Here is a 12,364-nt window from a genome sequence, read left to right on the forward strand (position 1 = left end):
CAACCACACAACCAGCGAGTACAGTACATCTCTTAATGCACACGCCCATCCCATCCCTTCCAAAAACCCTCACACGTTCGCAGCAAGCCAAATAGCATACATATCCCCCCCCCAGACGCAGCATGACGCCATACGCCCTTTTTCTTCTCCCCCCTCAAAAATAAAAAAAAGAACAAAACCCACATCCGCATCCCGCTATCCGAAAATCTGCAACCTCTACAAAATCTCCAGCCTAACCTCAAACCGCCACCACACGCATATAAGACATATACCTATATTAGTGTAAGTATCAGATATTAGCAAAGTAACAAAAAGAAATACTGTTCATTGGGGAGGGGACAGGAGGAGTGCAAGGGGCGGGGGGGGGTCTCAGCTGATCTACATCCCGTGACCATTCTGCACCTCTGCGTTGTTCACCGAAAGAATGAACCAAAAAAACCGACGAGGAGGCTGAATGACTTCTCTTCGTGCGTTGGCGCCATGTCTCATTACAATGACCGTGACCGTGACCGTGACCGTGATGCTAGTGGCGATGCCCAACGCCAAAAATGACACAAACAGGAAGAAGAAAAAATAAAGAGAGAGAGAGAGACCATGAGCCACTGTAATCTGTAATTTGCATTAGTGGCGGGCCGTATAAGTGAGAAGTGACAGAAGGTATTCCCTCTCCTGTTTGGGAATTCTTTCTTATGCAAGGCGTCTTCAAAAGGAAAAAGAAAACAAAAAAAGGCTGTGGATGTGTCAGGAAGAATCCCTCTCTTCCTTTCTGAATCCCTTCTTGCTTACCTTGCTTGATTAGGAGCTGCATGATTTCAAGAGCTGGGGTCAGAAAAACAGGGACGTCATGCAGTCAGAGCGCACGTTGATAACAAGATTATTGATATAATACAGATTCTCATTCATTTATTGCGTGTGCCTATTATATAACCTTCCCGTTCATGATGATGATGATATCCAACTGCCCTGTACATATTCCCTTTTCTCCACTCTTTTGCCCGCAAAAGAGAAACAACAGACTGGAGTCCACTCGCAACGGGGGCTGCGAAATGACCTGCTTGTGCGACCCAGCCGCTTGCTGCTTGTCAGATGCTAGCAGTGGTGATTTCATGCCCAACCGTTTGTTCCAACCACTGCCCTTGCACCCCTGTTGCCTGCTGACCGAGCTGTTGTTAGTTCCCGGAGCTCGTGTCGAGTCCCAACTCCACATCCAAATGAACCAATGGATAGATCCCTGCGCCAATCGATTTGAAAAAAAAAAAAAGGAAAGCAAAACAAGAAATAATGCAAATCTGGCGCCATTGCTGGCCCGTTCCCCCAGAATTCCTTAGCTGAAAAAAGATCTAGACCAAAAAGAAAAGCCAATGTCATAAAACCCCATTGTCGCATATCCGCAGAAAAAAGAAAAGGGCGACAATTTTTTTTTGTTGATGCCCAGACGCTGAGACCATGCGGTAGGCTCTATACCCGAAGAAAAAAGCGAAAAAGAGAAAGTGGTTCAGGTGAACACTCTATTGGCTGTCGTCGTCTGTGCCCATCGTCTCAATGACCTTGGCAAGGGCGTCTTCCTTGACCTCGTCCAGGGTCCGGCTGACATCGACGGTGATGACGTCTGTCTCATTTTTAGAAGGTCGCTCGAGGACCTCGAACTGGCTGTGCACCATGTTGGCTCCCATGTAGTGGCCCTGGCGCTGGGCGACGCGCTGAAGTAGCAGCTCTTCCGAGGCATCGAGGTAGATGAAGTGGATAAGCAGGTGGTGATCGTAATAGGCGGCCACGCGGATGACATCCCGGTACTTGCGCTTGAGGGCCGAGCAGGTCAGGACAACGCCGGTCTGGCCCTCATTGATCTGGCGCATTGACTCATCGCGGAGGGACGTCAGCCAGTCCCAGCGGTCAGCGTCGGTCAGAGGAATTCCATTGCTCATCTTTTCGATGTTTGCTGCGGAGTGGAACTGCCAGCATTTGTTAGCACATAATTGTCGGCGTCGTACAGGAGCAAAAAAGATTGTCAGCATACCGAGTCGCCTTCAATGTAGGGCATGTCGAGGGCGTTTGCCAGATACTCTGCAACGCTGGACTTGCCACATCCCGCTGGGCCGGTAACCAGCCAGATGTGCGTGTGGGTGCCGGCCTGTCCGGCGGCGGTTGCCGAATGCGACTCCGTCTTGCGAGACGTGCCGTTGGCCACGGTCTGGATATCGAGAGCAGCGGCAGAGGGTGGCTTTTGGCCTGGTACTGCACATGCGGTATCGAAGGACATCATCTTGTAGAAGGGCAGAGAGGTTGGATTTGCCGAAGAAAGGCGGTAGATGTGTTTCTTTAATAGCAAAAGAGGAATGATGTGTTCGATGGAGGCTTGGGCCGCTGTTGTAGTTTATAGATAAAGTTTGGATCACCAAAGGCAAACAACAAGCCTGGCAGGTTGTGAAAGCCGGAGTAGCGCAGCCTCTTTGGGTCTAAGAGGAGATGAAGGTGCTTGAAAGCAGATCGATCAATGCAGATGACGTCAAGAGGGAATGAGTAGAGCAGCAGCTTTTTGCGGAGCACAACGCGGAGGGCGAGAGGAAGAGAGACGGAAAGAACAAAAGCTTGACAAGGAGAGCTTCAAATAAGGTTGGCCATGAGGAGGAGAGAGGCAACCTTTTAATAGCAAGCCGCTACGTACTCCCGCCTCTCCGTATGGATGGATCCGGGCAATCTAATACAACAAGGTAGCCCCTTGTGGTTCTAAGAGAGTCAGTGGTGAGCCCGATTATATGGGGAACACGGGGACCGGCACTCTTGACGGCTACGGTACAGGTACAAGTACATGCACATCAGCAACTACCTACTACCTAAAGGACGCAAGACAGACACCTCGCGAAGGGGGGAAATAGATTACCGGCTGGGGGTGGGAGCGGAGCACAGGAGCCTAAACCAAAGCGCCGGTTTTTCTTTTTTAAATTGGGCTGTGCCGTGTGGGAGAAAAAAAAAAAACAAATGGAAATAAAAAAAATAAAAAATGAGAAATTCCCAACGGTGACACAAATGCTGGGGTCACCCATCGAGCCTAGCTGTTTGCCTGTCCTGGTAGTGGTACTTGGACTCGAGCCCACAGCGCCGGGACTTGGTTCGGCGCTCGAACACGTCGGGGGCTCCCCGTCGCATGTCCACGCCCCCTCCCTGGTCCCCCTTTGCTTTTTCTTCCATTTTTTCTTCCTTTTTTCTAAAGGCTGCCATGGGGCTGCCCCCCTGTCGGACCAGTCATGCGAGCAGGTGAGAGATCAGGGGCCTGGCAAGAGGGTGGGCTGTGCCGAAGGTCGGGATGACGTCGATACGCTGTAAGCATCAAGAGGAAGAGCTGCTGCTTGTGTGATACCTTGGGCTGCGAAACAGAAAAGAGAGACAAATGAGAGCAGCGCTATAGATTCGAATCCAATCCGGTGCGATAATAAGGGGACAAGTGCTAATGTGGCCGGTCAAAACTCAATGCGGTGCTGTCACGGCGAGACACGCCCCCTTTGGTCACAGCTGGGGGACCAAGCCGGCTGAAAACTCGCTGCAAGGAGGTCTAGAAAAAAAGGTACAGTAGCAAAAACACACAAACAGCAAAAAAAGCAGGCAGGCTCCACTGGGCTTCGGCGCCAAAGGAGTTGGCGAAAAAGAAAAGCACGCCAAAACAAATTAGACCGTCGGCTATTGCCCTTTGATATGGACCTCCCTGCGGAGACCAAGGCCTGTCTATGCGGCGCTTTGGGGGAGTACAGAGTACGGGCTGTTATGGCATTGTGCCACGTATTGGATAGTGGCATTAAAGTACCGAGTACTGTGAAATGCAAGACAGGCTACTTGGTGCCTGTGCCTCTGCTCTGTGCATCAGTGGCTTCAAGTGGCGCTGGCAGCTCCAGCTCAATAGCCGCCCCCCCGGTCGGTGAATGAAAGTGAGCACTCGCTATAGCCGTCCGGGGAAGCATCAACAAATAAACTCATATTTTCATCAGCTCCAGCCGAAAAAACAGTTGATAAGATGCCGTCCGTTCCAATTCTCACCAACTCAATAGCCTATGCCATATACATCTCTAGGTGCCGTTCCGCGCAACCGTGAGACAGGAGAATAGAGTTTGTGCCGCGCATATTGCATGTCGGCTCGTATCTGTTTGTCTGTACACACTTGCTACATCATCCCGCCAGATTGTCGATCCATTGAGCCTTGCTGCGTAGCGGCATGCGGGCTGGGATGATGCGCGGTAGCAGTACATACATACAGCATAGCATGCCAGCATTGCGCATTGCGCGGGATCATGGGAGGCATCTCGTGCCAATCGCGGCTCTCAACAAACCCTGGTGCGTGATGTGCGGCATGAAGTAAACCTGGCCGGAGCTGAACGGCACTGGCTCTGGCTCCCTTGTCTGCGGCACCGCCCTCGACAGCGTTTCCTTGTCATACCGACTCCAAGAAGACACGACCGCACTCTGTGCAACTCTGCACTCTCGCTTGCTCTGAGCCGATGATGCTACCCGGCGGATGAGCGCGTCGTAGGATTTGCCACCCTAGGTACAATGCTTGGGTGTCAGAGCAGCAGTACTCTGTGGCATATAGACCTAGGTGTTACCATATGAGACAGATGAAGCAGGGCGCCGAGCTTGGGGTAGGAGGTAGCGCTACCACTAGCGGCTAGCAGTGGGAGTACTGCCAGTAACGCGATAGAGCACGTCGGATGCATGCACTTATTCTGCCGGCTCGTTCTAGGTTGCACTTGCACTATGATCGGTATCGGCAGAGTTCCAGAATGCCGGGTCGAGGCCGCAGTACTTGATATAAGCACGAAAATAGTACATGTACATTGCACGCGAGATGCATGGGACTTGCTGACGATAGCTGAGGTTGGTGGAACGATGCGAGCATTGAGTCAGTGCTGGGCAGCGGCAATCCTAAAGGAACACATGAATGCCACCTGGCAGGTACGAGTAGGGATGGCGGTCACAATATCGTCTCCGATATATACCTAGGTATGCTACCTACCTTGGTAGGCAGCAGGGGGAACAAAAGCACAATAGCTGCCAAAGGTGCTGTACTTCGTGCATGGTAAGAAAAGGAACAAGCAGATGCTGGTAAGAGGAAAAGATTATTGGCCATGTGACTTCCGATAGCTTGCTTGCTGCAACTACCTAGGAAGAACCACAAAATCTCCGGACCGGTCCCCCAGTGCCAAATATACGCCGAGGAATAGGAAAAAGTAGCAGACAAAAGAGAGAGAAAAATGTGTTGGGTCCGGCCTAACCCGCGGAAGCCAGTAGGTACTCCCGCTGAGTCCGCTGTTTCTGCTGTGATGAAGCACTCGGGGAAGACGCCCAGTTGCATCCGGCACCCCATTAAAAGCGAGTCAAGTGGCCCTTAGCCTAGACCCGGTCTCCAAACGTTTCGATGCATCTCAGCCCCGTTGCATTGGAAGGAGGGAGGGGAATCCGCCGAATATTGCCCGCCTAGCTTTCTCTCTCGCTCTCGCTGTGTCTCCCAAGAAAAAAGAAAAGAAAAGCCACTTTTTGGGAGGGACGTGGGGGTCACGAACCTCTCCAGCTGACGTGCAAAATACTACGAAAAAAAAAAACGGGGTAAGGTGAGCTGTACGAGGTCAAGGTGGGTGATACGATGTCGACATTTTTTTTTTTTTTTTTTTTCCGCTTTCGCGAAAACAGCTAAGCTGAAAAGAACGAGTTCAATTACCGAACAAAGTAGCTCGCGGTTGTTTGACCCTGGGGGCGCGTCGATACGACATGCTGTAGGCGCAGAACGGAGCTTTAGGCACATGTGCGCGATGCAAAGCAGCCGTACATCAGCCGTTGGGCAGCTCTGCTTCTACGGCCAGACCGAAAAAGGCATTTTCTGCTTATTCCGCGGGCAGGAGGAGCTTGGGGGAAAATGTACTATTGAAAAACGTCGTCTTTTTGGGCCGTCAAAGAGTGGGTGAGCCGGTTATTACATAGCGGCAGCAGGACTACTGCTATATTTCCTTCCTTTGAGCATTTTGTGTCCCCCGTAGGGCGCCGTCAGTGTCTCTCCGGAAAATTGAGCTCCACCAGTCGGGTTACGCTAGACTATAAGATGCTACGAGGCACTAGCATCATCAGGGGCTGAGAGCAATAACAGAGCACTGCTTGTTTGTTTGTACGGGTGCACACACGAGCTCCAGTTGCCCAGTTTTGCTTGTATCGTATAGGTAGCTTCAGTGCCAAGCAGCTTTGTGTGACACCCTTTTCCCGCGCTTATTGTCGTGTTGGCCAATAGCCATGATCACAGCTAGCGTTTAGGCGCCTTCCTGAAAACTACCCGCTGGCATGGCGGCTGCGGGCTAGAGCCGGGGAACTTTCCAAAACTACCGTCAACTCCAATCCGAAATCTAGAATGACATCCGGGGCAAGTAGCAATATTACGATACGCCGCTAGTAGTTTCACATATAATAAGAAAACAAAATCAAAGAGAGGGAGTCGTGTGAGGGAAACCCGTGCCATCGGAATTATCAGCCGTAAGCAGGTTTCAGATAGAGTCGACGACAAGTTTCCGACGTGCAAACCGATTGCCATGGCTGACTGGAGAGCCGCAGCAAAATGAAAGGCCGCTTTACCCACACGACCATACTTGGCCAGTCTTGAATGTCCATTGGTCCGTGTCATATATATCATGCGAGCTTGCGTATAGAATTTGCCACCGGCGAACCCTTTTGTTTCCTCTTTTCTTCTCTCCTTTTTCTTGCATACCTGGGGCCTTTCCCCCAGATTTCCCTGAGAGGATTATACCTCGAGAGTGCAGACATACCACCCAGCTGCTCAGCTCATGTTGACGCCTGCTTCTGCAATGTGGAACAGCCTTGACAACCAAGATTCAGGATTCAGCAGTCTGACTTGCAAGACAATTGGACGATGAATTGTTCAATGACGCTGGCAGAATTCCTTCCCTTTGCTCCGACTTCCTGTGCGTAAAACAGTCGATTCAAAGTTCCTTGACGCCGATCTCATTTAGTACTGTGGTCCTAGCATTGATATTGACGCAATCGTCAATTTCAGTTTTGAAACCCTAAAAACAAGAGCATCAACTGACTGAAGCGTCTCTGCCGCAGAAGACTACCTACTACCTACTACCTACATACTAGACTAGGCACCAGTAGTAAAATCTGGCAGTCTCCGTGTACTTCGCAGTTCGTCAAAAGTCCCATCTCTCTTTGTGTCAAAGCCGCGATTTACCCCTCAACCCCGCCATGCCACCCTCCAAAAGACGGGTCACTGAGCCGGTTCAGGTACCCCGCCTGTGGCGCAGGCACAACGCCCTGTACCCTGAAGTTCAACAGTCTGGTTTACAGGGCATTGTGATTCAGAGGAATGTAGGGGAACAGGACCAAAATAGAGTATTCTTTAAGCTATAGCTTCTGCATGCATCTCGTTTCGTGCACACACGCGGCCTAGAGTACGCTAGAGATGCTAGCCCGGTAGGAGAAAGCACATCTATGCTTTATGTAGTTTCCGTCTTCTAGGCAGTCGGGTACTATTTAGTACTATGCAGCGGCACCTAGGCAGCCTTGCGTACCCAACCGCCAAGCCACAGTGCTTACAGGCGTCTCGCTGGACACTGGCCCTAGCTGCTTTAGGCATTTCATGTGTGGCTTCACTGAAAGAACTTTTGGCACAATGTTCCTGCGTGCCGCCAGAAACCGCGTGGACGAGAAACCTTGGCCGTCTTAAGCTCCAGCCACGCATGTGCGCTGGCCTGATGTCTTCACTTTTACTGCCCCTCATCTCGCGCAGGTCGCCTTCAATAAGAGTCCATATCGCTGCATTGAAACGCCCGCATCCAATTCTCAAACGCAATCTCTCGCCTCGCCTTTCAAGATCCTGGTTTGCCTCATCAGCAGTCAACATGAAGCCCGAGGAACTCAAGCACTACCTGGCGGATCAGCCACCCACCGTCGTCCGCCTGGAAATCGAGAAGCACTTCGCCCTCCTGACTGAGCAGCAGAAGCGTTATGCTCACTTTATCAGCAAGTAAGTTGCCTCTCTGACGTTGCTCCCGGCTTTCCTTAGTCATCACGGTGCTACAATCACATACACTGAGTGCTTGATACTTACACGTCTCTAGGGCTGCTTTTGCTGGTTCCAGAATCGTCTTGCGTCAGCTTTCGCCAGAGTCAGAGTCCATTTATGACTTGATCATCACCCTTCACAAGTCGACCAATGGCGACTGGAACGCGCTGGCCAAGAAGGCCGGCGTTGAGGAGTCAGAGCTGAACCTCTTCCTCGAGTATACCGGCATGTTCCTCGGCAACATGGGCAACTATAAGAGCTTCGGTGACGCCAAGTTCATCCCCAGATGCACTGAAAAGACTGTTGCTGCTTTGGCCGCTACATCTCCCGAGGCTCAGAAATTCTATGAAGCTACCAAGGGTGCCATCTTCAGCCACGAGGACCCTGCTTCTATGCACCTCGGATTCCTCGATGCTGGCCACATGACGACCTACTACCCCGACTCCAAGGGTATTACCAAGGCCGAAATCGAAGCTGTCTCATCCTGGATGGAGCAGAAGAGGCTGCTGCCTGAGAACACCAGGCTGCGAAAGACCGCCGATGGCTTCGATATTCTCATTGCTTCCGCCCTTTCCAGTGTCCCCGCCGAAGGAGGTGATATTGGAAAGGAGACTAAATTCACTGTTGAGGATGGCCCCCTCAAGGGCAAGACCATCAGCCTGGTTTACGGTGATTACGCTGAGGAGATGAAGAACATCACTGCCAACATCAAGCAGGCTGCGGCCAACGCGGACAATGACAACCAGAAGAACATGCACTTGGCCTACGCCAAATCTTTCGAGACCGGTTCTTTGGAGGCATTCAAGGACAGCCAGCGCTTCTGGATCAAGGATAAGGGCCCCAGCGTTGAGTGCAACATTGGCTTTATCGAGACTTATCGTGACCCTGCTGGTGTCCGTGGAGAGTGGGAGGGATTCGCTTCCAGTGAGTAAACCCGTAATTTGCCACATATTATCTATGCATTTCGCTAACCTAATATTTTTAGTGGTTAACCGTACGTATTCGATTCCATTTGCCAGCTAATGTGAGATGTGGCTGGCTAATAATCACTGACAGAGGAGCGAACCCGTGCTTTTGGCGAACTCGTCGATGCCTCACCCTCACTCATCCCCTTACTTCCTTGGGGCAAAGAGTTCGAAAAGGACAAGTTCCTCTCTCCCGACTTTACATCACTAGAAGTGATGACCTTTGCGAGTTAGTAATACCAAGTATGGGCTCTATATATATATATATAAGCTGACAATCTCTCCAGACTCCGGTATCCCTGCTGGCATCAACATGTAAGCACGGTTTTCGTTTCTAAGTCGCCGTTTATGTCTATTAACAAGGTTTAGTCCCAACTACGATGACATCCGACAGACTGAAGGTTTCAAGAACGTGTCTCTTGGAAATGTGCTCAGTGCCAAGGCTCCTAATGAAAAGATTCCCTTCATCCGCCCCGAGGATCTGGAGGTGTACCAGGCAAACCGCGATGCCGCTTTCGAGGTCCAAGTTGGACTTCACGAGCTTACGGGTAAGTGTTACTTCAGCCTTGACTCAGATATGTCTATTAACGACCTGTTTAGGCCATGGTTGTGGTAAGCTTTTGCAGGAGACTTCTTCTGGAGTGTACAACTTCGACAAGGAAAATCCTCCTGTTAGCCCTGTTACCGGGAAGCCCATCACCACTTGGTACAAGCCTGGTCAGACCTGGGGCTCAGTCTTTGGACCCATCGCTGCCTCGTATGAGGAATGTCGTGCGGAGTTGGTTGCCATGTACCTCAGCTGCGAATTCCCCGTTCTCAAGATCTTCGGATTTGGAGATGGAACTGAAGATATCAACGGCCCCGCTGGAGATGTCCTCTACGCATCCTACCTCTCTATGGCTCGTGCTGGCCTTGCTTCTCTGGAGATGTGGGATCCCAAGAGCCAGAAATGGGGACAGGCACACAGCCAGGCCCGCTTCTCCATTCTCAAGTCTTTCCTCGAGGCTGGTGACGATTTCTGCAAACTGGACTACACCAAGGACGACCTCTCTGATTTGACCATCAAGCTGGATAGATCCAAGATTCTCACGGCTGGTCGCAAGGGTAAGTTTAATACATAGCTCTCCATATTGAACAAGTGACTAAAACTCGCCTTTTTTTTTTAGCCGTTGCCGATTATCTTCAAAAGCTTCACGTTTACAAGTCAACCGCTGACGTTAAGACTGGAACCGGATTTTACGGTGGAATGAGCAACGTGGACCTCGACTTCTGGGGCACAAAGGTTCGCAACGTCGTTCTCGACAACAAGCAGCCTCGCAAGGTCTTTATCCAGGCCAACACTACCCTGGATGAGGCCACAGGCAATGTGTCGATCAAGCACTATGATGCTACGCTTTTGGGAATGATTGAGAGTTGGTCCGACAGGAACTTGTAAAGAGGAGGAGACAACAAAAAAAAGATAGAAGTAAAAAGTTGTTGCTTAGAGGACCGGGGATAAAGCGATATGCATGCCTGTCTGGAATATACAGATACCCTTTGAGAAAGCAATGTGATATCTAGCAGTGACAATCTAGTACTATACCTGTAAATAAAGATTTCACACAAAATAACTGAAATGCTCTCCAACGCGATATCTAGCCGCGGCAATCTGTTATTATAGGTAGCTTTGAATAATTAGAAGGTACCATGTAAATCGGGTGGAGCATGAAATGATATCAACACATTGGCACACACAAGATTCGTTATCATCTTTTGGCAAAAATATGGCCTTCTTTGCAGGCTTATTTTCTTTGTTCTTGGGATGTGTGTGGAATTAAAATTGAGTAGTCAATACACTGTCGTTGCCATTCACAGACTCTTTTTACCAGCAAGGCCCTGGGTGGAAGGAAAAAAAATCATTTATGCTCGTTGTTGTTTTTTTGACTGTAAAAACCTGATTACAGACGCCAAGATGTGACCGATGCCGTCGACTTCCAAATGCAATTGGCCAAACCAGCCCATTTCGGAGACCCTTTTCCGTTCTACAACCCGCATCTTGACCAACACACCCCAGTGTAACTCCCCCACCCCACAGCTGCCAGTTGATTTTCTTTAATTATTCATTCGTTAAGAAAAGAAATCTACCACGCCATCTCGTGGGGCTTGTCACCCTTCCGCAGGCTGAAGGTGCTGGCGAGGTAGCTGGCCAACAGATCCACCTTCTTGATGCTGGCAATCAGAGCCTTGTCGACGGCCTTCTGGTCGGCAGCACGGCTGCTGTTGATCTCCTTCTTCTGTAAATACGATTTCTGTTAGCAAATCCCATCACACACGCACACACTTTTTCGAATTTTCGAATTTTTTTCGGAATTTTTTTTCGTTTTCGTGTGGCCTTTTTTTTTTTTGCTTTAATTACACGTACCTGGGGCTTCTCTCCCTGCTTGAAGAAAGCCTCAGCGGAGGCCTTCTCCTTGGCCTTCTCAGCGGTGAAGTACTTGGGCTGAGAGATCTCCTCGATCTTGGCAGCGTCCAGGCCGGAGATGTCGACCTTGTATGAGGTGGCGATGACGTATCGGGAGTTGACTCTTCGCAGAGGAACACCGTTGATCTTGAAGGGGCCGGTGACGAGGAGAACACCCTGGTCGAGGTTCTTGAGGAGGACAACACGCTTGCCACGGAAGCGGCCGGCGAGGAGGATCAGGACGGTACCGGGCTGGAGAGACTTTCGGGGAGCCCAAGATCGGACAGCCTTGCGAACCTGTGATTTCCAATCGTATTAGCGCGACTGTTTCTCCAGGAAACGGTCGGATCGTCGCAATAAGGATAGAAGAAAGGGAAAAGCCATCTGGTGCCGAGTCTGATCGCAATTGGGAGTAGTGGTGTTGTCGTTGTAGGATATTGGGTGTTTTTTTTCTGTTTCTTTAATCTAGTTGTCGCCGAAGGGAAAGTAATCGAAAAATGACCAAGCGTCAAGTTTCCCAAGCGCTGCCCACCGCATTCCGGTAACTTCAGGTGTTCCTCCAATTCGAATCGCCACGTCCTTGCAATGCAGACATCTGTACCAGAGGCTTTTCCCTTGTTCTTCTTCTTTCTTCCTTATGACGACGCATCGGCAAACAAACTCACCTTCTTAGGCGCGCTGTCGTCGTCGGCGGGATACCACTTCTTGGCCTGGTCGGCGGAGGCGGGAACCTCCCGGGTCGACTTCCCGAACTGCTTGGTCGTGGGCTTGGCCGACATGTTGACTCTCTCGGGTGGTGTCTGATATGGGGTGTGGAGAGGATGAGGAAGACTGCGTTCGTGATGCTCACCCGAACGGAAAATGTTGGATTTCTTTGTGAGCGCCGCTAGCGAGTTTGTGGGAAGC

The 12,364-nt window shown here is 50.6% G+C and overlaps 3 protein-coding genes across 3 annotated transcripts; 1 reads left to right on the forward strand and 2 right to left on the reverse strand.

The window, feature by feature from the left end:
- Positions 1-888: 888 nt before the first annotated feature.
- Positions 889-2,665, reverse strand: TrAFT101_007605 (uncharacterized protein). The gene is made up of 2 exons (XM_024904142.2): positions 2,018-2,665; positions 889-1,952 (listed from the first exon to the last, which is right to left on the reverse strand). The coding sequence occupies exons 1-2, from the start codon at positions 2,261-2,263 to the stop codon at positions 1,509-1,511; spliced, it is 690 nt and encodes a 229-aa protein (XP_024759294.1). The 5' UTR covers positions 2,264-2,665; the 3' UTR covers positions 889-1,508.
- A 4,038-nt stretch (positions 2,666-6,703) lies between these two features.
- TrAFT101_007606 (uncharacterized protein) lies at positions 6,704-10,663 on the forward strand. The gene is made up of 8 exons (XM_024908449.2): positions 6,704-8,014; positions 8,109-8,977; positions 9,039-9,047; positions 9,110-9,247; positions 9,306-9,333; positions 9,388-9,566; positions 9,619-10,122; positions 10,185-10,663. The coding sequence occupies exons 1-8, from the start codon at positions 7,530-7,532 to the stop codon at positions 10,451-10,453; spliced, it is 2,481 nt and encodes an 826-aa protein (XP_024759292.2). The 5' UTR covers positions 6,704-7,529; the 3' UTR covers positions 10,454-10,663.
- On the reverse strand, positions 10,645-12,334 carry TrAFT101_007607 (60S ribosomal protein eL6). The gene is made up of 3 exons (XM_024908448.2): positions 12,124-12,334; positions 11,420-11,755; positions 10,645-11,291 (listed from the first exon to the last, which is right to left on the reverse strand). The coding sequence occupies exons 1-3, from the start codon at positions 12,235-12,237 to the stop codon at positions 11,139-11,141; spliced, it is 603 nt and encodes a 200-aa protein (XP_024759291.1). The 5' UTR covers positions 12,238-12,334; the 3' UTR covers positions 10,645-11,138.
- Positions 12,335-12,364: the final 30 nt, after the last annotated feature.

Source organism: Trichoderma asperellum, chromosome 4 (assembly GCF_020647865.1).
Source record: "Trichoderma asperellum chromosome 4, complete sequence".
Classification (NCBI taxonomy): domain Eukaryota; kingdom Fungi; phylum Ascomycota; class Sordariomycetes; order Hypocreales; family Hypocreaceae; genus Trichoderma; species Trichoderma asperellum.

Bases quoted from the DNA above. Each gene is read 5' to 3' on its own strand.
- TrAFT101_007605 (XM_024904142.2), bottom strand. From the start codon at position 2,263: ATGATGTCCTTCGATACCGCATGTGCAGTACCAGGCCAAAAGCCACCC. The intron at 1,953-2,017 runs GTATGCTGACAA...AAATGCTGGCAG, and splicing joins CCTACATTGAAGGCGACTCG to TTCCACTCCGCAGCAAACAT.
- TrAFT101_007606 (XM_024908449.2), top strand. From the start codon at position 7,530: ATGCAGCGGCACCTAGGCAGCCTTGCGTACCCAACCGCCAAGCCACAG. The intron at 8,015-8,108 runs GTAAGTTGCCTC...ACACGTCTCTAG, and splicing joins TATGCTCACTTTATCAGCAA to GGCTGCTTTTGCTGGTTCCA. The intron at 9,248-9,305 runs GTTAGTAATACC...CAATCTCTCCAG, and splicing joins AGAAGTGATGACCTTTGCGA to ACTCCGGTATCCCTGCTGGC.
- TrAFT101_007607 (XM_024908448.2), bottom strand. From the start codon at position 12,237: ATGTCGGCCAAGCCCACGACCAAGCAGTTCGGGAAGTCGACCCGGGAG. The intron at 11,756-12,123 runs GTGAGTTTGTTT...TGGAAATCACAG, and splicing joins ACGACAGCGCGCCTAAGAAG to GTTCGCAAGGCTGTCCGATC. The intron at 11,292-11,419 runs GTACGTGTAATT...TCGTATTTACAG, and splicing joins AGCAGGGAGAGAAGCCCCAG to AAGAAGGAGATCAACAGCAG.